The sequence below is a fragment of the Apium graveolens genome, chromosome 2 (assembly GCF_009905375.1).
Source record: "Apium graveolens cultivar Ventura chromosome 2, ASM990537v1, whole genome shotgun sequence".
Taxonomy (NCBI): domain Eukaryota; kingdom Viridiplantae; phylum Streptophyta; class Magnoliopsida; order Apiales; family Apiaceae; genus Apium; species Apium graveolens.
In genome coordinates, this window is record NC_133648.1 from 319461287 (window position 1) to 319483635 (window position 22349).

At 36.5% G+C, this 22349-nt stretch overlaps 4 protein-coding genes across 7 annotated transcripts; 2 read left to right on the forward strand and 2 right to left on the reverse strand.

The window, feature by feature from the left end:
- Nucleotides 1–1344: 1344 nt before the first annotated feature.
- LOC141704866 (AT-hook motif nuclear-localized protein 7-like) lies at nt 1345–3178 on the reverse strand. The gene is made up of 3 exons (XM_074508025.1): nt 2975–3178; nt 2308–2466; nt 1345–1799 (listed from the first exon to the last, which is right to left on the reverse strand). Exons 1-3 carry the CDS (start codon nt 3176–3178, stop codon nt 1509–1511), a joined length of 654 nt encoding a protein of 217 aa, XP_074364126.1. The 3' UTR covers nt 1345–1508.
- Nucleotides 3179–4991: 1813 nt separating this feature from the next.
- LOC141706446 (protein PSK SIMULATOR 1-like) lies at nt 4992–7357 on the forward strand. 3 transcript variants are annotated; one of them, XM_074509207.1, is made up of 3 exons: nt 4992–5101; nt 5205–5325; nt 5430–7357. In XM_074509207.1, exon 3 carries the CDS (start codon nt 5495–5497, stop codon nt 7208–7210), a length of 1716 nt encoding a protein of 571 aa, XP_074365308.1. In that variant the 5' UTR covers nt 4992–5101; nt 5205–5325; nt 5430–5494; the 3' UTR covers nt 7211–7357. The 3 variants fall into 3 exon arrangements, with proteins under 3 accessions (XP_074365308.1, XP_074365309.1, XP_074365307.1); XM_074509208.1 differs by having other exon boundaries at nt 5205–5286; XM_074509206.1 differs by having other exon boundaries at nt 4995–5101; nt 5205–5248; nt 5430–7356.
- A 1094-nt stretch (nt 7358–8451) lies between these two features.
- LOC141709004 (leucine-rich repeat receptor-like protein kinase PXC1) lies at nt 8452–10771 on the forward strand. Its single transcript, XM_074512882.1, has 2 exons — nt 8452–9784; nt 9860–10771. Exons 1-2 carry the CDS (start codon nt 8491–8493, stop codon nt 10525–10527), a joined length of 1962 nt encoding a protein of 653 aa, XP_074368983.1. The 5' UTR covers nt 8452–8490; the 3' UTR covers nt 10528–10771.
- LOC141709006 (uncharacterized) lies at nt 10508–20378 on the reverse strand. 2 transcript variants are annotated; one of them, XM_074512885.1, is made up of 9 exons: nt 19509–20378; nt 18983–19127; nt 18783–18836; nt 18597–18685; nt 12712–12947; nt 12429–12608; nt 12046–12226; nt 11469–11560; nt 10508–11380 (listed from the first exon to the last, which is right to left on the reverse strand). In XM_074512885.1, exons 1-7 carry the CDS (start codon nt 20249–20251, stop codon nt 12129–12131), a joined length of 1545 nt encoding a protein of 514 aa, XP_074368986.1. In that variant the 5' UTR covers nt 20252–20378; the 3' UTR covers nt 10508–11380; nt 11469–11560; nt 12046–12128. The 2 variants fall into 2 exon arrangements, with proteins under 2 accessions (XP_074368986.1, XP_074368985.1); XM_074512884.1 differs by having other exon boundaries at nt 10508–11560.
- Nucleotides 20379–22349: the final 1971 nt, after the last annotated feature.

Here is a 22349-nt window from a genome sequence, read left to right on the forward strand (position 1 = left end):
TTTCTCAACTGAACAGATTTTTCGGTTCTCTCTATCTGACCTATGTATGATGTGTACACACAAATATATTGCATGCATGTAGATTTGAGGTATATGTGACATGCAAACAATATGAAATCAAAAGGTCCTTTCTTTACTAATTGGCTTCGAATACGTGACCGGGAACGACAAGAGATAAACTCTTCATGTACCTCGGCTACCAAACACTACTAGAAATAGTAGATACGACATCGGTGCTTAGACGGCTTTGTAAAAAGCGATGTTGAATACAAAGGCTGATGTCATTTAACATCACACGCGAAGACATCGGTTCAGATTTTTTTTAACATCGGTTCTGAACCGATTTCTGATCCCATATTTCTAGTAGTGAAACACACTGGTCTTTAGTCTTGTTATGCCATGCATGCCATATTTTGATATAATCTGAGTAATTTTAGTAGTTTCTGATAATAATCTGGAATAATAATCATTTCTAAGTTAATCCCCATATTAATATCTTGATTTAAGGAGGAAAGAATCTTTAACAAAACAGAAAAGATATCTTCAAAATAAGGAAGATATCACAATATATCTATATTTTTAATTCAAAAAATAAAATTTGAGAAGTAATATGCACAATTACCTTTTAACCCTTCAAAATACGTGTTAAAAGTCAAAACGAATCGACTCAGAAGCCAGATTGTGGGCAAACAAATTATAGCTTTGTGTTTTCTTTTATGTTGGCTGGAATTTCAGATATAAACAAACTATAAAAAATGCTGTATTGGATATGAATGCTAATCATTATATAATATAATCGAGAAGCTACTTTTAAAACCACTAATTGTGTTACATATGCTTAAGCTGCAAGCTTTGTAAACATTGTTGTTGAGATTGCTGCATGCTCAAGCCATCTTTGATCTTTCTTTGCAAGTGTATTCTTGAGTTTTGGCATTGTTATTATTGAGCTTAAGCTGGGAACATTCAAAAATGTTACCCTTAAATTATCATATTCCTATAATTGTGTCCCCCAGAACATTATTATGCATAAACAGTTCAAGTTCTTGGTGTTTGCAAGCAGTAGTCCAACTGGTTTTCTGGTATATAGAGTGCATTAACATAATAAACCTTAGATGTTAATTAACCTGACTTTGTTTCTTCGATATCTGTAGTCATTGGTGATGTTACTACTTGTTAGAATATAAGATCCTAGAAAGGATCATTCTCTAACAGGTTTTAGAATAACTGTTCCTTGACATGGTATCAGAGCTCAGGCTGACAGAGGACTCAGGTTCAATCGGAAAGGGCCATTCTCTAACACCTTGAGGTTGCCTAAAATTTTTAGATCAGATCTTGCAAGGGGGAAGGAAGAAGCTTTTAGTAAAACGATAAATTACATAGCAAGTCGCAGACAAAAATTTGTAAATCCTTCTAATAATCTCGTTCAAAGAAGAAATAAAGTTAAATGTCAGGCACTAGTCTAGACCTAGAGCAAGTTGTGTTTGCAACAAAGAAATGTACTGTTTGAGCTATTCATCAGGTGCAGACATGTTAATATCAGGATATGGCTTTTGTTCTTCAGCTAGAACTTCTGAGCCATTCCAATCTGCGTGAAAGGGGGAAACTATATTGATGCAGCTATCTTCTTCATCATGGTTTTGTACCTGACTATTTGATGGCTGAAATTGGCTGACATTGGTTTCAGCTGATTCGTGTAAATTTGGCCTTGTTGATGCTTGGACCGGAGAAACAGTTGCTTCATACTGCTGCTTCCTTTTATGCATTCTATATGCATCAGGGATGAAGCTTCCAACTACACACTGGATCCAAGAAAATATAAGGTCAGGGGTCACAATAACCTAAAATTCTCTTATTACACTGAAAAGACTTTATTTTTAATGCACAGTTGTCAAATTACTTTGCATTGTGCGAGTCTCTCTGATCTAACTCCCTCTGTGATACAAATCATTATTTCTAGTCAGGATGCAGAAGAAATCTGATGAACTTGGAATACAATCTACTCGAACACTGTTCAAATAGCAGTACCGAAACTAGATGATAGGTACTAGTTACCATTAAGCTATGTACTAAACATGAATGTCGATACAAGCGTTTAGTTGAACATGAGGACTTTGATGCACACTACAAAAGCTGCAAAATTTAAGAAAAATGCTTGAAAATAAGCATTTTGTTGAAAAGTGCATCGTATAATCTCAGAACAACAATTCTACAAGTGCTAGGATGAGCCACATTATTGACTTTCACATATGGACTATACTTTACAAGTCAAGATCAAAACCCGAACGTTGAGCAAAGAGATAATCTTACCTGGATTGGGTTTTCTGCAATCAATGTTCCAGCAATACCACCACCAATTACACGGCCATCCGGACCTGCTAGTGAGACGCTTAATCTGCCAGTCCTTTTAAAACCGCCATTCTCAGAGACTGTAAATGAGCCCGTTAAGGATAAGATCTCAAATCGACCCTGCAAATTCACAGAACATTATTCCATTTTATCAATAAATTGCTGACAAAGTTAATGTGAAAACATGCACATATTAGCTTAAAAATCTGTACAATATGCCAGAAAGGAGAAAATCAGTTATCAGGGGGGTTAACATAATCATATTGTAGAAAATAGATAGAGATCAAAGGCTGTAAATATAGAGATGTGTCCCCTAGTCAGAAATCAGAGTCGTAACGATTCTTCTATACTAATTTGTAGCTCCACAAGTTCATCACTTCATATTAGTAGCAACACTGGGGTACATGAAAACTTTTTCTCTTTATATCTGCAACTTCATTCAGTAAATTCAGTACATCACTACAATTATCATAGGCTCTTTGTTATGGTTGAAGGCGCCTTAACCTTGGCAACTTTCACATTACTAAACTTTTGTAGGCTCTTTGTTACGGTTAAAGGTGCCTTGGCCTTAGCAACATGCTTAGAGAACCAGAAAAATATGCAGCAAGGGGGCAGATACGACTCAAACCTCGTATGTGAGCACACCACCAGAAGAGCCGGGCTGGCAAATGGTGACACTAGAAACAGCTCCATTCGCAGAAAGAACACATATTCCTCTAGCCCCATTATGGAAAAGTGATAGGATCTTTGAAGCCCCTCTTTCCCATTTTATACGAGCCCCTTTCCTTTTTCGGACGTCCCAAAAAATGAACCTTCCATTTATAAAATTCATTTAAGATTATCACGACACAATCACACATTCATATAATACAGTTACTTTAACACCCACTAACTCATTTTTATGGTTCACATTAAAATCAAGCATTAATTTCTTAAAAATCGTGCTTGTCAAACAAGCTCATACATTATGGGACGGAGGGACTGTAAAATGCACACCATCATCTCTTCATTCTAATGTAATTTACCCTTTCTCTTTGACCGGTTTATCCTTTTGAGACGAAACGGTCAACAAAATTAGAACTCGAATGGAGTATATGTTAGTAAAAACTACTCCTACTTTATGATCTTGGTTCAGTAAAAGTACTCTACTATATGTTGAGTGTATTAAGTATTAACTCAATATTTTGTTGACCCACTTTTTTCGAAGCAAGCGATATATTATCTGAATAAACAAATTCTTTTGTACTATATTCAGTATTCTAACCCAAAACTCTCAGTTTTTTTATTTTTACTAATTAATTACAGGTTAAAGTTATTACCGAGCTCCAACAAAGAAAACAAGTGTTCAACCAATGCACCAACCCTCGTTAGCGGACTCTCTAACTTGATCAAGACCAAGGATGAAAAGAAAATAAAAATGAAACAGGATAAAAATCCTGTCTCAACCACAATGGGAACAATAAGCATAATGCTCTCATTTTCTTTTTTTAAGTTTACTGGAAACTAGTTTTAAACAAAGGTGGCGCAGACAGGAATCATTGCATGCTCATTTTTAATAGTGATATTTATTATGTTGTCGAATGAATGCAAAGCATATACTCAGAATAAGGTCTAGATTTTATTAATTAATTTTCTGTTTAGTGAAGTTCCACGTTTTGAAAATTCAAAAATTTACCATAATCCGATAAACTCTATTGAGATGCACCTTCTTTCTCATGAAAAGTTCGAGCATGTGAGCATTTAGAATTAATTAGTTTCATTTTTTAGCCCACCTCGAAGGTGTTCTGAGTTCGATTCTCGCAAATTTCAAGATCTATTCATCCGTTGATACAACGCTTTATCAGCTTATTAGCTATACTCAAAGCTATACTCAAGGGTCATGTTTCTGATAATAATGTGTTAGTTAAGTTTTATCTAACATACTGCTCTAGGACGTCGGATATATATTTCAAGGACCTAGATTAAATTTTTTTAGTCTTCCGCTGCGGAAGGGCTTTTCCTCTTCCGCGGACAATATCCGCTGGAAGGGAGAAAAACCTTCCGCTGCAGAAGGCTAAAAAAATATCCAGTGGAAGAAAGAAAAACCCTTCTGCGAAAAATATCCGCTAAAGGCAAAATTCTCTTATATTTGGGCCCTTGAAATATTGATCTAAGGATTCTAGAATAGTGTGTTACATATCGTTTATCTAGCACACGATTGTTAGGAATTACTACCCTACTCAGAATATATATACATATTTTCTAATGTTTTTAGAAAAAAAAATTAAATAGTTGCGCACTGATTCGCCGAGTCTCATTCAACTAAGATTATATACATGACAAAGCGTAAGGAAATTCGGTGAATTTTGTAAATGCATCGGTAATATTTATGAAGAACTTCTGCGGTTGCGAAATTGATATTGATACCCGTTTGTCCTAGGGTGATAGAAATCCCAAGACATAGATATGCAATAATTGTCTGGTTGAGCATCTGTGAAATTGGCCGCAAAAGAAAACACCAGGATGTGCCAAAGTATAAACCATGCAACACTCTTTGTAATCACCGGTTTTTTGGCAGCTCAAGCTACTGTTCTTTTGACACTTCTTGTGTATTCACGCTCATTGTGTTCGCCGCAGTTATTGTGATGCCTATATAATGCTCATTGCCTCTCGCTTTGTTTCGTCTCACTACTTGCTGTTACTCTCTCATTCGCTCTTTTGAATCAACCGTTAAGTCCTCTGCTAGTTTCCGCGATCAAGGCCAGTTCTTACACAGGTGCACCATTGCGCTGAATCTATGTTATATATGTTAGATCGTTACAGTACATAGTGTAGAACAATGTAGTTTTGACTTTATCTTTGGTTCACGTGGTTTGCAGGCTATTGCGTGAGCCCGTGGGGTTTACCCAGTGTGCACCCAAAGGCTAGCGGCTGCAGGTTCTTTATGATAATATGATTCTGGTTAGAATCTTGCTAAAGCTGTAATTTGATGCAGTTTAGGTGCTTTCTGAAGCAAAAATGATTTATTTTACTAAGCAATTAAGTCTTCGCGTGATGAAATTCATTATTATTCCTTATTATTGTGTTATTGTTTTTGGATGCAGGAGGATATGTGTAACACTTGATTTGTTCAGGCTTGTTGAAAGATTAGGTTCTGACAGATATAGTCATGGATTCAGGGTTTGGTAAGTTGTGGAGAAAGTCGCGAACGAGCCATGGAGCAGAGACTGATAAGGCTGTTATTGGGATTTTGGTGTTTGAAGTTTCTACAATGATGTCTAAACTTGTTAGTTTATGGGAGAGGCTTAGTGATAAGCAGATGAATAGACTGCGTAAAGAGGTTGTGCAGTCACCAGGGGTCTGTAATTTTGTTTCGAGTGATGTTAATTATCTTATGAATCTTGTTCTTGTCGAGATTATGGATGATTTGGGCGGTGTAGCTGAATCGGTGGCTAGGCTTGGGAAGAGGTGTGTGGATCCGTTGTATCACCATCTTGAGTATGTTGTCGAATATTATGTGGAGTTTGATTCTGATTGGTGTGTGTGGGAATATCGATACACGAAAATGGAAAGAAAGGTGAAGAAAATGGGGAGGTTTTCTGCTGTTACAGCACAACTGTATCAGGAGCTAGAGGTACTGGCTGAGCTTGATCAAAGTATTAGCAGGATGCGTGCTGGTGCCACTGGTTTAAGCAAAATGAAGTTACATGATGCTCGAGAGAGGATCATAAGGCAGCGTCACGAGGTAAAGAAATTGCGTGAGATGTCTCCTTGGATTAGGACTTATGACTACACTGTAAGACTCTTGCTCAGATCACTTTTGACAGTACTGGAGAGAATTAAACAAGTTTTTGGGATTGATCAAGTGCAGGGAAATGTAAAGCCTCAGAGCTGTGGTAACGGTCCTCTGGTTCGTAGCCAGTCAATGCATGTCCTTAAGCGACCTTCTGAATACACGAATCCTACTTCAGATTTGCGTCCTTTAGGTAGATCAGTTTCACTTCTGGGACAAAATTCTGTTAGGAACAATCCCGATGCCTATGAATTGCACGTGTCTAAGCAATCATCGATTCTCTGTGGAGTGCCCGTGCAAGGAAATGCCAGAACATTATCTAATGTAGGATCCTTCAAAGGATGCAGTTTGAGTCAGAGTAATCCTCCTGCGATGCTGAGCTGCATGCCAACTAATAATTTCTCGAGAAAATCAGGTGCATTCGACAAGGACACTGATATAATAAATGATACCAGTTCAGGTAACTTTTCTCGTGAACAAATGTACTGTAAGACGATATCTCCATTCATTTCAAACCATAAGCTGTTATCCGCTCCTCAGTCTACTCTTGGCGGCGCTGCTTTAGCTGTACACTACGCCAATGTCATTCTATTCATCAAGAAGCTAGCTTCTTCTTCCTCCATCAGCCATGATGCACGAAACATTCTGTACAATATGTTGCCTGCAACTATCAGGACCTCGATAAGTGCTAAGCTGAAGCTGTTTACGAGAACACTGTCTTCATCCATCTACGACGCTACCCTTGCTGCACAGTGGAAATTCACAGTTAGAAGGATATTAAGATTGTTAGTTCCACTAGCTAGCAATATGATCAAGTGGCGCTCAGAACGAAATTTCGAGAATCAGCGGATAGTTTGCGGAACTTCTGTGCTTTTAGTCCAAACCCTTTACTTTGCAGATCAAGAAAAGACAGAAGCTGCAATTGCAGAACTTCTCATGGGCCTTAACTACATTTCAAGATTTGGTAGGGACTTTTGTGGTAAAGCTGTAAAACAATTGTCATGTCTTATAGCTAGTGATAATCTTATTTCCTATGAGGATTTGTCAAAACCTGCAACTCAAAAGACCTCTCCCAGAAGCCTAGCTTCTTGAAAAATTTGTGCTGGTAATTTTGTAAACGACCCTGAATTCTTATAATTATCCGAAATGAGCACTCTTGCTTGTTGATAAAAGATCGAGACTCGCATACATTATAATTATCCGAAATGAGCACTCTTGCTTGTTTTCGGTATACAATCGCCTTATCGAACTACAGTAAAGCAATTTTATGTCGAATGACTTGCAAACTGCCTGAACGAACTAAATCAAAGCAATTCTATGTCGAATAACTTGTTCATTGACACTAAAATCGTAATTTATCAATTAAAGCAAATTTATGTCGAATGACTTGTAAACCGCCTGATCGAACTAAATCAAAGCAATTTTATGTCGAATAATTTGTTCTACTACCCGCTGACCCTAAAATCGTAATTTACCAAAAATTTCCTCAAAAGCCTTTCCATATGACACACGTCTAATATGCAAATATACCACATAATCACAAATTTGACGGAAAAAATCACATAATAAGGAGTTTAATCTAAGTCATTTTCCCTTCACTTTGATATCATATAGAGTTAACGACCACCGATCTACCATCACTCTCCTTTAAATTATGAGTCGGCCATGATATTTTAAGTGTCTAATCAAAATTTTAACTCTAATATAAACATATCATATATAAATAAATAAGTAGACATATATATTTAAAAAAATTTAAATTTTTTGAACCCATAAATATACGGGCACAGGCGCAAGTCTTGCTCCCGTATCATCGTAGTTTAGTCTTCGAGGCAAGAGACTATACATTTACATAGGGCACAATGTACATAATATATTCTTGTGTAAAAGTGATAAAAATAGTGAAAAGAAAGTGACATTCATACACTTTTACCCAATTTGATAAAGGGCAAAACAACCATCATCATATCACCAACCGGAATAATCATTTCCATTAGACCATGTTCATCACTTGCGGAATAATCATAATTTCTCCCCTCGAACCGTTCAGATCATAAGATTACAATTATAATTAACGAGAATAAAAATAAAAATGTCAATATACGTATGCACCGTAAAATACAAATAAGAACACCGATAACAATATTATTTTACAACAAAATATTGCAGCATTAAAAATATGAAAAATATGCGAAATTTGTTGTCACATTTAAATTTATTCTCACGTATAAATTATTCTCGCAAATTGTTTTTTAAAAAAATCACTTAAATTTTTAGGTAACTGTTTATTTACAGTTACTGAGATAAAAACACGAACCACGTTATATCCACTTCCCGCGTCAACCACTTTACAAATTAAACAAACCAACTCCATGGACCTTCCCGGACTCTCTCTCCTCCTCACTCTCTCCCTATCTCTCTCGATCACAATCTCTCTCCCTTCCGACGACACCGCCGCGCTCTCGCTCTTCCGTTCCCTCGCCGACACTCACGCTCTCCTCCTCTCCAACTGGACTCTCACTTCCTCAACTTCCTCTGCTTGTTCTGCAGCCTGGCGCGGCGTTAACTGTACTAATAACAGAGTAACCGCTCTTAAACTCCCCTCTCTTAATCTCCGTGGCTCGATTTCCTTGCTTGCCTCTCTCGATCAGCTTCGTTTCCTCGATCTCTCTGATAATCGTCTCAATGGCTCCATATCTGTGATCACTAATTGTACTAATTTGAAACATATTTATCTCGCAAGTAATGATCTCTCTGGTGAAATTCCGAAAGAGATTTCGTCTCTACGACGACTTGTTCGGTTAGATTTATCCGATAATAATATTATAGGCTCTATTCCTACTGAATTTTCGTCTCTTAAACGGTTGCTAACTCTTCGTCTTGATAATAACGAACTGTCAGGCCTAATTCCACATTCACTCGAGTCAATTCCGCAACTTGAACACCTTAATCTCTCGAATAATTTGTTAAACGGTCGAATATCCGAAAAATTGCTAAAAAAATTCGGTACTGAAAGTTTTTTCGGAAATGAGGCCTTATGTGGTGCCACTTTGAATTGTTCTAATCAGACTGTCAGATCATTTCCGACGTCGTCAGATATATCTGATGATATTTATTCAAAGCGTAGAGGCCTTAGTTCTGGCGCTATAGTGGGAATTGTGATTGCAAATGCAGTTATACTGTTAGTTGTAATCTCGTTCGTTGCTGCTTACTTCTGTGGTAGGTACTCGAAAGACTTGAATTCGAGATTAGGGAGTGAGAGTGGGAAGAGGAGAAGTAGTTACGGAAGTGAGAAGAAAGTTTTTGCGAATAGTGGTGGTGATAGTGATGGAACAAATGCTACTGACAAGAGTAAGCTTGTATTTTTCGATAGGAAGAGGCAATTTGAGCTTGAGGATTTGCTTAAAGCCTCCGCGGAGATGCTGGGAAAAGGCAGTTTAGGGACAGTTTACAAGGCTGTGCTTGATGAAGGTATTACGGTGGCTGTGAAGAGATTGAAAGATGCTAATCCTTGTGGGAGGAAAGAGTTCGAGCAGTATATGGATGTCATTGGCAAGATTAGGCATCCGAATTTCGTGAGACTTAAGGCTTTTTATTATGCTAAAGAAGAGAAGCTTCTTGTTTATGATTATCTACCAAATGGAAGCTTACACTCTCTTCTTCATGGTACTTGTTGTTCTTTTCCATGTACTTTGTTATTTGTGTTTGTTAGATTTCATTTGTTGTTGTTATTGATGGCAGGGAATCGAGGACCGGGGAGGATTCCATTAGATTGGACTACAAGAATCAGCTTAGTCTTAGGCGCTGCTCGTGGCCTTGCTTGTGTCCATGAAGAGTACGAGACAGCAAGAATTCCTCACGGAAATGTGAAATCATCAAATGTTTTGCTCGATAAGAATGGTGTTGCTTGTATAGCTGATTTTGGGTTAGCATTGCTTTTGAATCCGGTACATGCCACAGCAAGATTGGGCGGATACAGGGCACCAGAACAGGTTCAGCTAAAGAGACTGTCCCAGAAAGCAGATGTTTATAGTTTCGGGGTTTTGTTACTGGAAGTTCTCACAGGGAAAGCTCCGTCGAGGTATCCTTCTCCAACTCCACGCCATTCTCTTGTCGACGAGGAGCAAGCCGTGGACCTTCCTCTGTGGGTTCGGTCAGTGGTGAAAGATGAGTGGACTGCAGAAGTGTTTGATAAAGAACTGTTGAGGTACAAGAACATCGAAAAAGAGCTTGTTGCAATGCTTCATGTGGCAATGGTTTGTGTTGTGCCACATCCTGAGAACAGGCCTACAATGCCAGAAGTAGCAAAGATGATCGAAGAAATCAGAGTCGAGGATTCTCCTTTAGGGGAAGATTACGACGAATCGCGTGATTCGCTTTCTGCTTCAGCTGCTACTACTGAAGGTTAATCTCAGATTTATTATGAGCAAGCTATAGCCATGGTGCAACAATCATGTTGTCAGTCAGCACTTGCTGCTAGCTTTTCGTATATTAGTTGTGATTTATTTTCTCTCCACTTAAGTATTATTATTTTTTATACCAATTCTGGTACTAAAGATCTGTCCTATGATCTTGCTTCTTGTAAACCAGGAAGTTTCAGTTAGTTGTATCTGTTAAATGTATGTATGACATTGGAATGGATATGAATTTCTTTGCATATAAATTAAACCTTCATTGCTCAATACAACCTAAAAAATTAAGTTATACTAGTTAGCACAACTCTTTTTTATTGCTAGCTCAACACACTTTCACACACCAATTTCCAACCTTCAACATCCCGTAAAGAGAACGAGAGAGAATGAATATGAATTTCTTTGCATATAAATTAAACCTTCATTGCTCAATACAACCTAAAAATTAGGTTATACTCCCACAACTCTTTTTTATTGCTAGCTGAACACACTTTCACACACCCATTTCCAACCCTCGACATCCCGTAAAGAGAACGAGAGAGAGATACCGCTACAAGAATTGTCTGGTACCGGGCTAGCACAACTCATGTAAGCATTCAAAAGAAATTATCCTGTTGCACCAATAGAGGCATGATATTCCTCCATTATTACCTTTCATTCGGATTGCAAACTTTAAACATGTGCAAGAGTCAAAGCAGGAACATATAATGATGGAAATTGATATAATTAGGTCTCATAAAAGGTTGGTAATGCTAGGTGTTATTGACCATCAAACACTGCTTTTTAGTTTTAACCTTCCTTTTGCTTTTTCACGAACCTGTCTTCATGATTACAGAATATTTCTTCTTGCCTGTGCTCTCAGAGTGTCATGTACTCAGTTAGGAATAATACCATAGACATAGTTCAGAGAATTGTACTTCTTATCAGGCTTTCCTCACCTGCCAGTGGTTACTCTTAGGTGAATGACAAAATCATTATATTGGGGGCCGGAGTTCATCGTACGGACCATGAACGGATAGAAATCAGAGTGCTGCCAAGGAATAGAAATCATAGTGTCATATACTGTATAGAACTAGTTATAGGAAGTTAACAAAATTGTAGGATTCAGTCTGTTCAGCATCGCAAGGGCTCGATGATTATGAGCTTAAAATGACTGCTTAAAACAGATATAAACTCTACCAGAGTAAGCACACAGATGCTGATAAGGTCTCTCTCCTAAAACTTTGTTCTTATTCATTACAGCTTACATGAGAACAATTTGTAAAAACTCTGTCAACTCTCTTCATGACAATTTACGAAATATACCTCGAACAAAAGTAGGTCTAATGGACTGACCAGTTGCTAAAGGATGCAGATAAATATATACTTTATCCCTCTTTCTCATGTATCTATATACAAGCAGACGGCAGACATATCGTATATTCTTTTTTCTCATGTATCTACAGTTTACCGCCTAGTCGCCTAGGCGACGTCTTAACAACTATGCTATAAGGTAGAGCAAGGGTGCAATCCTACCAGAATTTTTGTTAAAGCCTCTGTGCTTTCTGAACATCAACTGTACAGAAAATTCTTTCTCAAGCAAGCCAATAATTAAGTTGTCAACTGATCTGCCCTGTCTGATCAACCAAAGTTCCAACTCGTTCTCCTGATAATGCTCTTGATATGTTACCAGGCTCGAGTAGGTTAAAGATCACCACTGCAAACAAATTAAAGATATTCAACAATGCATACAAGAAAATGTTTATTCCATGATCTTTGAATCAAATACAGCTCATCACACAGTTTCACTAAACTTGCTAAATTTAGTTTATCTAGATTTGGATCAATGGAAAAATCACAATTTGCACATGAAAGCTACATGTGAACAAAATGGACAAGAATATTACAGAATATGCTACCTGGAAAACTGTTCTCCTCACAGTATGTCACAGCCATCATGTCCATAGCAGATGAACCTCTAGAAGCCATTTCCCTGAAGGATACATGCTCGAACAGATTGTTCTTATTTTTGGACTCAAATTCACAGACACCATCTGTGTTGTTTATCATAGTACCTTTCAGGACAGCATCAGCATGAACTGGTGCAAACAATGTGTCAATATTACAAATTAGTAGAGACTACACTACTTGTCTGGAAAAAAAACATATCAGACATGAAAAGTTTTTTTGAAAGAAACACACTCTCGGAAGCTCTAAGAGCTGCTGCTGTGTCTGTCGAAAAGAGTGGATTTCCTGTACCAGCACCAACACCACCAAATATTACAACTCTGCCTTTTTCCAGATGACGAATTGCTCGTTGTCTACTATATGGTTCAGCAACCTCGGGCATAGCAAATGCAGTTTGCACCCGAGTCTGAATGCCCATCTTTTCCATAGCAGACTGGAGGAGTATAGAATTCATCACAGTTGCCATCATACTGGGAGAAAATCATAAAAATAACAGCTTATTCTCCTCTTAAGACTAAATAAGCATTGAAACCCGATTATATTGTTCGACATATGTATATAAGATTCCTAATTCACATATGAAGAAATACTTGCTACAAAAAATTAAGAAATATGATTGACTCCAAAATGCAGACAAGTTTTGGTAGCTTTGAGTGTGTATCTCAAACATCCATACCACGTTATCTTTGTTAAGGTCCAATTTGACCATGAACTTAAAGAGTATATACACCGAGTTAGACTCTTTAGTTTCGGTTATTTGTAATACAATTCGTTCAAAAACAAACAAATCCAACCTATAACATTCATTTGTCTCGGCAACTATGTTTTAAGCATTATTATAAGACACTGTCGGCTCCATTCTGTTTACCTAAATCACAGATAGGAACATAGTATGAATGTTTACAGTAGTAAAACCAGTAGGGATGAGCGGAATCAAAAATATCAAACCAAACTGAACTTCTTCAAACATGTATACTACACATATATACCAACCAAGACACAGGATCATGGTTTGCTGTATTAAGCGAATAAACAAGAACTAAAAAACGGAAACTATTATGAAGCATGTTTATAAATAAACTAAAACAGATGTACAACTTCATAATGTAAAACAGTACACATCTTCCTCTCGTCTGCAATGGTTACACTCTTTCTGAGGTTTTGTATGTTTATAAATAAACTAAAACAAATGTACAACTACATAATGTAAAACAGTACACATCTTCCTCTCGTCTGCAATGGTTACACTCGCTCTGAAGTTGTGTTAGAAAGCATGAATATGAGGTTGGATTGGGAGTATAGAGAACACAGAGAACTTGAGGTATGTGTATATTATATGTTCTACTACACCTTTTACAATGAGAATGAACCTCTACTTGTAACAGCCCGCACTTCCGGACTATTAATTCTAAATCAAAACTAAAACAAAATACAATTTACTAATCCAAAATTCAATTACAAAGGAGACTATTACAAAAGCGCAGCTAACAGAAGTCCAAAAGTCAAACAACTCCAATTCTAAGTCCTCTAACTCCAATGATTTCCAACTCGAATCTTATACGAAACCTGAAATATAAAAGGGGTGAGCTACAAAGCCCAGCAAGTACAAATTGACTAACTATATTTAACCGGAAAACAATGGGTGTTTTTAATAAAACAAATTTTCTCAAAACGATAATAATTTTGTAAAAACAATTTCTAGAATAAATTCAACCCAAAGTTTTATATTTTAAAATTCAGAATTTAAAACAGAAGATATCAGATTTTTATAACAGATCAGAACAGAGTAAAACATAACGAAACGATAATTCTTATAAATACCACAGTCTTGATCTACGACCACACTTTGCCAGTAGCCGGCATCTAATTCTTATTCTTATTCTTATATACCACACTTTGTCAGTGGCCGGCATCTAAAGTTCAATAATTACGCGCCCTTAATAGGTATCTAAAGTTGCACACTCGTGCGCCTACTAAGGGTATCCAAGGCTAGTTCCGGAACTATAGCGTAAATTACGAACGGGTTCGAAAACGTAGAGACTGGGTTTCAAAAGATTCTCGTATCTTATTTCTTATACAGTTCGAAACAGAATTCTTTTATCTTATACGAAATTCGAAAATCAGAGTATCAAAACTTTTCCGAATATAAAAGCAAGTCAAAAAAATACTTACCCCAAAGCCTGACCAGATCTGAATATAGCTTTTTTGACCCTCTAAACGACGTTATCTTGAAAAACACGAAACACGAAAGTTGAAGATAACGAAAAGACCTCTCTGAAAAGTCCAAAATCACTGAATTCTGACTTACTATGAATTTTCTACGAATTTTACAAGAGTGCTGATTTATGTGAATAAAACCCTACGAATTTTATTAATTAAGGTGAGGAAGACGAATAGGGTGTATTTATAACGAGACAAAACCCTATATCTTAACCTACAAGTTATCCATATTAGAATCTGATCCAAATTTTAGGCCCATTATTCTAATTCAATTTTAAATCCTAATCTTAATCAAATTTTAATACTTTTTATTCTATTATTCTATTATCAATCTAATTTTAAAAATTACGGGATATTACATACTACCCTCATTAAAAAGAATTTGGTCCCCAAATTGACAATAAACCTATACGTCTACTCTCGCTAATCTCCTATAGGACAAACTTAAACTATGGTCCACAAGATCGAATCCTAGGGAATGTACTAGTCCCATAACTAACACACTCCGAAGAACAACCTGGCTCTGATACCAACTGTAACAGCCCGCACTTCCGGACTATTAATTTTAAATCAAAACTAAAACAAAATACAATTTACTAATCCAAAATTCAATTACAAAGGAGACTATTACAAAAGCGCAGCTAACGGAAGTCCAAAAGTCAAACAACTCCAATTCTAAGTCCTCTAACTCCAATGATTTCCAACTCGAATCTTATACGAAACCTGAAATATAAAAGGGGTGAGCTACAAAGCCCAGCAAGTACAAATTGACTAACTATTTAACCGGAAAACAATGGGTGATTTTAATAAAACAAATTTTCTCAAAACGATAATAATTTTGTAAAAACAAATTCTAAAATAAATCCAACCCAAAGTTTTATATTTTAAAATTCAGAATTTAAAACAGAAGATATCAGATTTTTATAACAGATCAGAACAGAGTAAAACATAACGAAACGATAATTCTTATAAATACCACAGTCTTGATCTACGGCCACACTTTGCCAGTAGCCGGCATCTAATTCTTATTCTTATTCTTATATACCACACTTTGTCAGTGACCGGCATCTAAAGTTCAATAATTACGCGCCCTTAATAGGTATCTAAAGTTGCACACGCGTGCGCCTACTAAGGGTATCTAAGACTAGTTCCGGAACTATAGCGTAAATTACGAACGGGTTCGAAAACGTAGAGACTGGGTTTCAAAAGATTCTCGTATCTTATTTCTTATACAGTTCGAAACAGAATTCTTTTATCTTATACGAAATTCGAAAATCAGAGTATCAAAACTTTTCCGAATATAAAGCAAGTCAAAAAAATACTTACCCCAAAGCCTGACCAGATCTGAATATAGTTTTTTTGACCCTCTAAACGACGTTATCTTGAAAAACACGAAACACGAAAGTTGAAGATAACAAAAAGACCTCTCCGAAAAGTCCAGAATCACTGAATTCTGACTTACTATGAATTTTCTACGAATTTTACAAGAGTGCTGATTTATGTGAATAAAACCCTACGAATTTTATTAATTAAGGTGAGGAAGACGAATAGGGTGTATTTATAACGAGACAAAACCCTATATCTTAACCTACAAGTTATCCATATTAGAATCTGATCCAAATTTTAGGCCCATTATTCTAATTCAATTTTAAATCCCGTAATTTTTAAAATTAGATTGATAATAGAATAATAGAATAAAAAGTTTATAACACCCAAGCCCACAACCGAATGCGTACCGGACCCAACAACCCACCACAGGTCAGTCCGAAAAAGTTAGCGATTTGGTACACATTAGTTGTTGACTTGTATCTATAAAGGTCCCAAACACTCTTATTCTTATCGATGTGGGATGTTACAAACACCCCCTCTTATAAACTCGACGTCTTCGTCGAGCCCACAAACACACATACGGAACCCGGGCAGTGTCTTTGCACTTCCGGTCGGGCAGAGTTCTGATACCATTTATAACACCCAAGCCCACAACCGAATGCGTACCGGACCCAACAACCCACCACAGGTCAGTCCGAAAAAGCTAGCGATTTGGTACACATTAGTTGTTGACTTGTATCTATAAAGGTCCCGAACACTCTTATTCTTATCGATGTGGGATGTTACACTACTCTTAGAAAAAAAAACAAGACTTATTAGCTAAGCTTGGACCTTGGTACAAAAGGGTGAATGATGTAGGAGAGTCTTAATACGGAAGTAACCATGGAATTAAAAGTAATACGAAAATAGCTTGGGTGGATTAACTGCAGTAAATCCACTACCCCGAATAACAATATTGGGAGATAGAACTGGGGAACAATCTCTAACCCGATAAATTTCCCACCGCGGAAGGAAGAAGCTCAATAAGATACATAATCTCAGTTGTACATATTCAAGCCGTATTTTACAAGGGATCAAAAAAAACATATATATGGAGATAGTAAGCCCTAACAACTGGACTACAATAACTGCACCTAACAGCTAACCAACTTTTACTAGTTAACAAATATAACATTTAACTAGCTGGACTAGATCTAACTGCCAACTACATAATACTTAGAGTCGAATGATACTAAAGAGGGGGAAAATGATCCCTATGAACTCCAGTTGAAAACATATGTAAAAATTCTCATCAATGTTCACTTCAGTTCCTCATCCGTGAAGGCCAATATTACCGATTTTTTGGTTTACCGTAACAAGGATAGCCACTGTGGCACTGTTAAATTGTTGGCATGTTGAACGATCAAGATACAAATTTTAGTGTTGGGTATTGATGTTACGCATTTCCTTAGTGGGTATATGAGTTTTTTACATTGAAAAAACAGAACAGAATATACGCACTTACAAAAAGAGTATCTTATACAGATGGGAAACCCACTTTGTAAATGTGTATCCTAATCGTTAAAATTGGGCGGTACACCCAAAACTGTTAATTACGTCATTTTTCGTTACATTGCTAGTATACATGATGCCTCCACCAGTGACCCAAACACACTTAAGTCATAACCATTGCTAATATTTAATACTATTGTATATATATTACACAAGTCAAAAAACACACTTTAACTTTTTTGTGATCCATGCTCCTCCGTCAAAGTTTTCTTCTCTTTTCCTAATGGGTTTTCCTCTCATTTCTGTGTTTTAAATTATTTTCTACTTTCTCGACTGTATTTTGAGTTAAGTTGTAATATTTCAGTCTAGGAAAAGAGATTTGAGATTATGTTTTGCACGGATACAACTAATTGACTTGCTTGTTACGATACTTCTTGATGCTATTTAAATATTTATGATTCCAAGCACATCAACTTGTTTGGCTTCAGGCTTGCTTACAAATCGAAATTCCTGCACTTGCTTACTTTTACTTTGATCCAATATCTTGAGTTTTCAGAGTGTTCATTGTATGAATTAATAGGATTTTGAGGAACTTAGATTTAAGCATACCAAACTAACCGAAATTTGTTTGATCGGATCGGTTTATTATATAAATACCATACGGTTAGGTTTCGTAAATTTTGGAAGTTCTGTTTTCACTTATTCTATTTGGTTTTCAACTGAACCAACTGTTTGCTCACCTCTAGGTACAAGTACATACTACATAACAAACAACGGTTTTACGAATGAATTGAATCATTGATATGCTTTAATGCTTAGGTACTGTAAAGGCGTACTATCTATTACGGCATAACTAAAACAAAGGCTTTCAAACCTGCCATGTCAATAATAGATTAAGATTTAAGAGATCTCAAACAACACTGTGGGTGCGGAAACATGAAGAAAGGCACATGCAACAAGATTTCATCAAGACAGACACTTATTGCACGTACAAATTTTCTGAATATAAATCATCAATGATACAAGATTATTGTTGATAAAAGAGGCTCTGCAAAAAATGTAGAAGATAAATGCATTACCCAATCTGATATGCTGTACATCGATCACCAGTTGCTGCTACCCAGGTGTCTCCGCAAAAGAAGTTACGGCCACCAACAACTATCGCCACCTAAGGAATGATGTAAGAATGTTCATTTTGCCTGTCAAGTGCAAGAAACGGCCAAAAGGAAAATATTGGGACTAAAAAATTGTAAAACAGGAAATACCTCCACGCCAAGGCTACTAGCCACTGAAACTTCTGTAGCGATCAACATTGCCACCTAATAAATTAAGCAGCACTAACTCAGATTTTAAGCTATGGGGATAAAAATGACAAATTTTATCAACTGAATATGCTTGCCTTGTTATCTCACACACCCATTCAACGAAATAACAGGGCTAAAATATAATGATGTATAGAGCAAACCTTTGGGTCTATGCTATGAGAGCCGGAACCAGCTAAAGCAGCGCCACTAATTTTAAAGACTACTCTCCGCCATTTGGGTTTAGTCAGTGGTTTTGTATTCACGATAGTAATTTGACCACTAGGGCTGGAAGTCGCTGTACCATATCTGCAAACATATGTCATGTACTTAGTTAAATGAGTACAAGTTCAACTCTCTAATCAAACAAATATATTGCAAAATTATATTACAAAATCAAGGACAATTGTATTACAATTCAATCTTAACAACAACCTGTAGAGAACGAGACGCTGCCACACATAGCCTGCGGTGTTTTTATTATACCGTAAAACTTTCTACATCCTCAAACGACATTTTACTACATTTGTTGCAAAATAAGAGACAAATTTTCCAAAACAAAAGCTTCTAATATAACTCAACAATTCAAATGGATCCTTTAAACAAGTGTAACGAGAAGTACAAACTAAACAGACGATAAAACACATGAATAAACATAAGCTACTAAAATTAACCCTATGCAATGAATACCTCTTGGATTGCTTAAGCGACGAGGCTGATCCACCTACGGACTTCTCCTCTTCCGAAACATTACCAACAATCACCTCCATTTTCTTAAACCAGGGCCAATGAGTAACGGAAACGCCACTCTTACTCATCCTCCGTTTCTCTAACTTATACCTCTTCTTCAAATTATCCATCTTATTCTTACACTGCTCGGTACTCTTCGATTGCTTATCACACCTCTCATTTAACTTCTTCATCACTTCCTCCCAATCTCTCCCTCTCAAATTCCCTCTATTCAATTGCACGATAAACTTCTCCGAATACGCATCGATTAAACTCGCAATCGCTGCATCACTCCACTCCTCTCTATCTTTCCTACACTCTCCACTTCCTCCAGCTGAAACCTTCGCTCTTTTGTAGCTATACGACATCGTTTCGCCATCGCTCACCTCTTCGACATCGTTTCGCTTCAATCTTGGATCATTCTCCAATACAATTGGATCATTATCAGTAGAAAAAGCAATTTCACCGTGAAATGACTTAAGATCAGGCGGTGAACAGAACGCGCCGCCGTCGCTGTACTCCTCGGCATCGCCGGAAAACTCTTTAGGACTATTTACCTGCGAGTTGAGAAAGGGCGGTGGAGGCGCGTGAGATGGAGGCGCGTGAGGGGAGAAGTGGTAACTGGAGGAGCGGTGGTGCTGACGGTGGTTAAAGTTAGGGTTAGGGTTGTTGAGAATGGAGAAATCATCGTCACGCGACGACATCGACGGCCGTTAGGGTTTGGTTGTAGACGTTAGTTTGAAAGGGGCAGAGGAAACGGAAGAGTTACAGAGCCGTTAAGTGTGAAATGGATCCGTTAATAGTTAGGCCCAAGACCCAAAAATCGACATTAATGGGCAGAATTGTCGAAAAATAATCTAAATTTTAATACTCCTCCGTCTTAAAATAAATATTTACTTTAAAAAAAAATTGTTTATTACATTAAAATACAGTGTTCCAGAAATCGCTAGGCGTGCCATGGCGGCGGTGAGGGTATCTTCGATAGATTAATCGGAACATTAATCGGAAAAATAAATATATTTAATTACTTGTTATTTATTACCAATACTTTATATTGGAGATTGACATGATATTGTACCAAAATCTTAAATTTCTCGTCTAATGAACATATTTATATGTACATTCATACACTCGTTATATTTTAACCTTTCTTCCCGAAATTCTATATTCATTATCTTGTAGGAGGTGTCGTGAATACTTCATCTATATCGACGTTATTTCACATAAGCCTAATTGGACAATTTCACCGCACCCCGTTCATTCAAGAAGGATATATGAGGCCAGTCGACAAAAATAGCCGATTTCTCAACAAAATGTACCAAAATGACTTTTCAAAAATCTGGTCAATTATAGCCGATCATATACGCATATGTCAAGAGGGTAATTCAGGATATGCATTCGAGATTGAAGTAATTTGAAATACGCATTTCAGGACAAGGTAATACAAATTTTATAACACAAAACACGCATTTGGCATTTGGTATGGGAGTATATGACCTTTATATGCATTGAACAGATGCGTATTAGTATTATATTATATATACCGTTAAGAAGAAACCCCATGCTCTACAGACGCACCTATCCCATGGGACTATGTCCCATCTACTTTTTCCTGCCTTCGTTTTTTCTTTTTTTTGCAAATTGCAGATAGCAGATGTGGAGAGTACGAGGTGACAATCACTCAGACTATAAATACTTGTAAAAAATCTCTTAAAAACTGTCATTTTTGTAAAAAAACTTCAAAATTCAGTTATTTTGTCATTATTTCGACATATGATGTATTAAGTGCTATCAATTTATACGTCTTAATTTAGATCATGACTTGAAAATCTTGATTATTATTTACCAGCTCATAATAATGTATATCATATTAAAATGCTATCAATTTAAACGACTTACTTTAGGCCATGACTTGAAAACCGTAATCATATGCTCACAATGCTCGTCTTTTGTTTTAGTGTATGAAAACAGCGAGCTGCAAACGACGGGCAGTAAACTAAAGTCTAAAAATGTGCCCAGGAACCAAGCAACTATTGTCTAGAGGAATTGGCATTTCTCATGCGCCTTTTACCAAACTACTGCTCCCTCGGTCCCTAAAAACGTTTCCTATTTGTGTTGAACACGTTTGTCAATGTACACTTTTGATTGTTAATATCTTTAAATTCGTATCAGTATTAAATATAAAAATTTCACTAAAATACTGATAAATACGAATCCAACGAGATCACTTATGACTATGTTTGATATTATAGATTAGACGTAAATTAATAGTCAATCGCTTACCGTGAACAATACCGAAAGTCAAAAGAGGAAATGTTTAACGGGACGGAGGGAGTACTAAATTTAGTGACCCACGGGTATACAATAAAAATCCGTATCCGATTTTAATAATTATAAATTTTCAGGTCAATATGAGGTAAATCCAAAATTTGATACTCATAAAATAATCTTTTTTTTACTGATGTATACCGTATTATTGTTACAGATAGTAATATTAAATTTTTTTCTGAAAAATAGGTAAAAAATTTTAAAACTGTGATATTTGTGGCATAAAAACTGTTATAAAAAAATTATGTCTCATATACATTTGAAAAAACACAATGTTTTTCATTTTTTTACAAGAAATAGTTGCTCATTTAACTATCGAACATCACTAAAATTGTAAGTTTTTAAATTTTTACATCAACTTATAAAAATATCAAAAATATTATCAAACAGTAATCTGACAACACTTTTTCATCCGCACTTTTTAACAACATAACCATTTTTAACGTGGTCACACGTATTTTAAGATATAATAAA

Excerpts from the sequence above, each read along its gene's own strand:
- LOC141709006 (XM_074512885.1), bottom strand. The coding sequence starts at position 20,251 with ATGTCGTCGCGTGACGATGATTTCTCCATTCTCAACAACCCTAACCCT. Across the intron at positions 18,686-18,782 it reads CTAGTAGCCTTGGCGTGGAG|GTGGCGATAGTTGTTGGTGG; the intron begins GTATTTCCTGTT and ends ATCATTCCTTAG. Across the intron at positions 12,609-12,711 it reads AGCTCTTAGAGCTTCCGAGA|TTCATGCTGATGCTGTCCTG; the intron begins GTGTGTTTCTTT and ends TGTTTGCACCAG.
- LOC141709004 (XM_074512882.1), top strand. The coding sequence starts at position 8,491 with ATGGACCTTCCCGGACTCTCTCTCCTCCTCACTCTCTCCCTATCTCTC. Across the intron at positions 9,785-9,859 it reads CTTACACTCTCTTCTTCATG|GGAATCGAGGACCGGGGAGG; the intron begins GTACTTGTTGTT and ends TATTGATGGCAG.
- LOC141706446 (XM_074509207.1), top strand. The coding sequence starts at position 5,495 with ATGGATTCAGGGTTTGGTAAGTTGTGGAGAAAGTCGCGAACGAGCCAT.
- LOC141704866 (XM_074508025.1), bottom strand. The coding sequence starts at position 3,178 with ATGAATTTTATAAATGGAAGGTTCATTTTTTGGGACGTCCGAAAAAGG. Across the intron at positions 2,467-2,974 it reads GTGGTGTGCTCACATACGAG|GGTCGATTTGAGATCTTATC; the intron begins GTTTGAGTCGTA and ends GTGAATTTGCAG. Across the intron at positions 1,800-2,307 it reads TTGCAGAAAACCCAATCCAG|TGTGTAGTTGGAAGCTTCAT; the intron begins GTAAGATTATCT and ends TCTTGGATCCAG.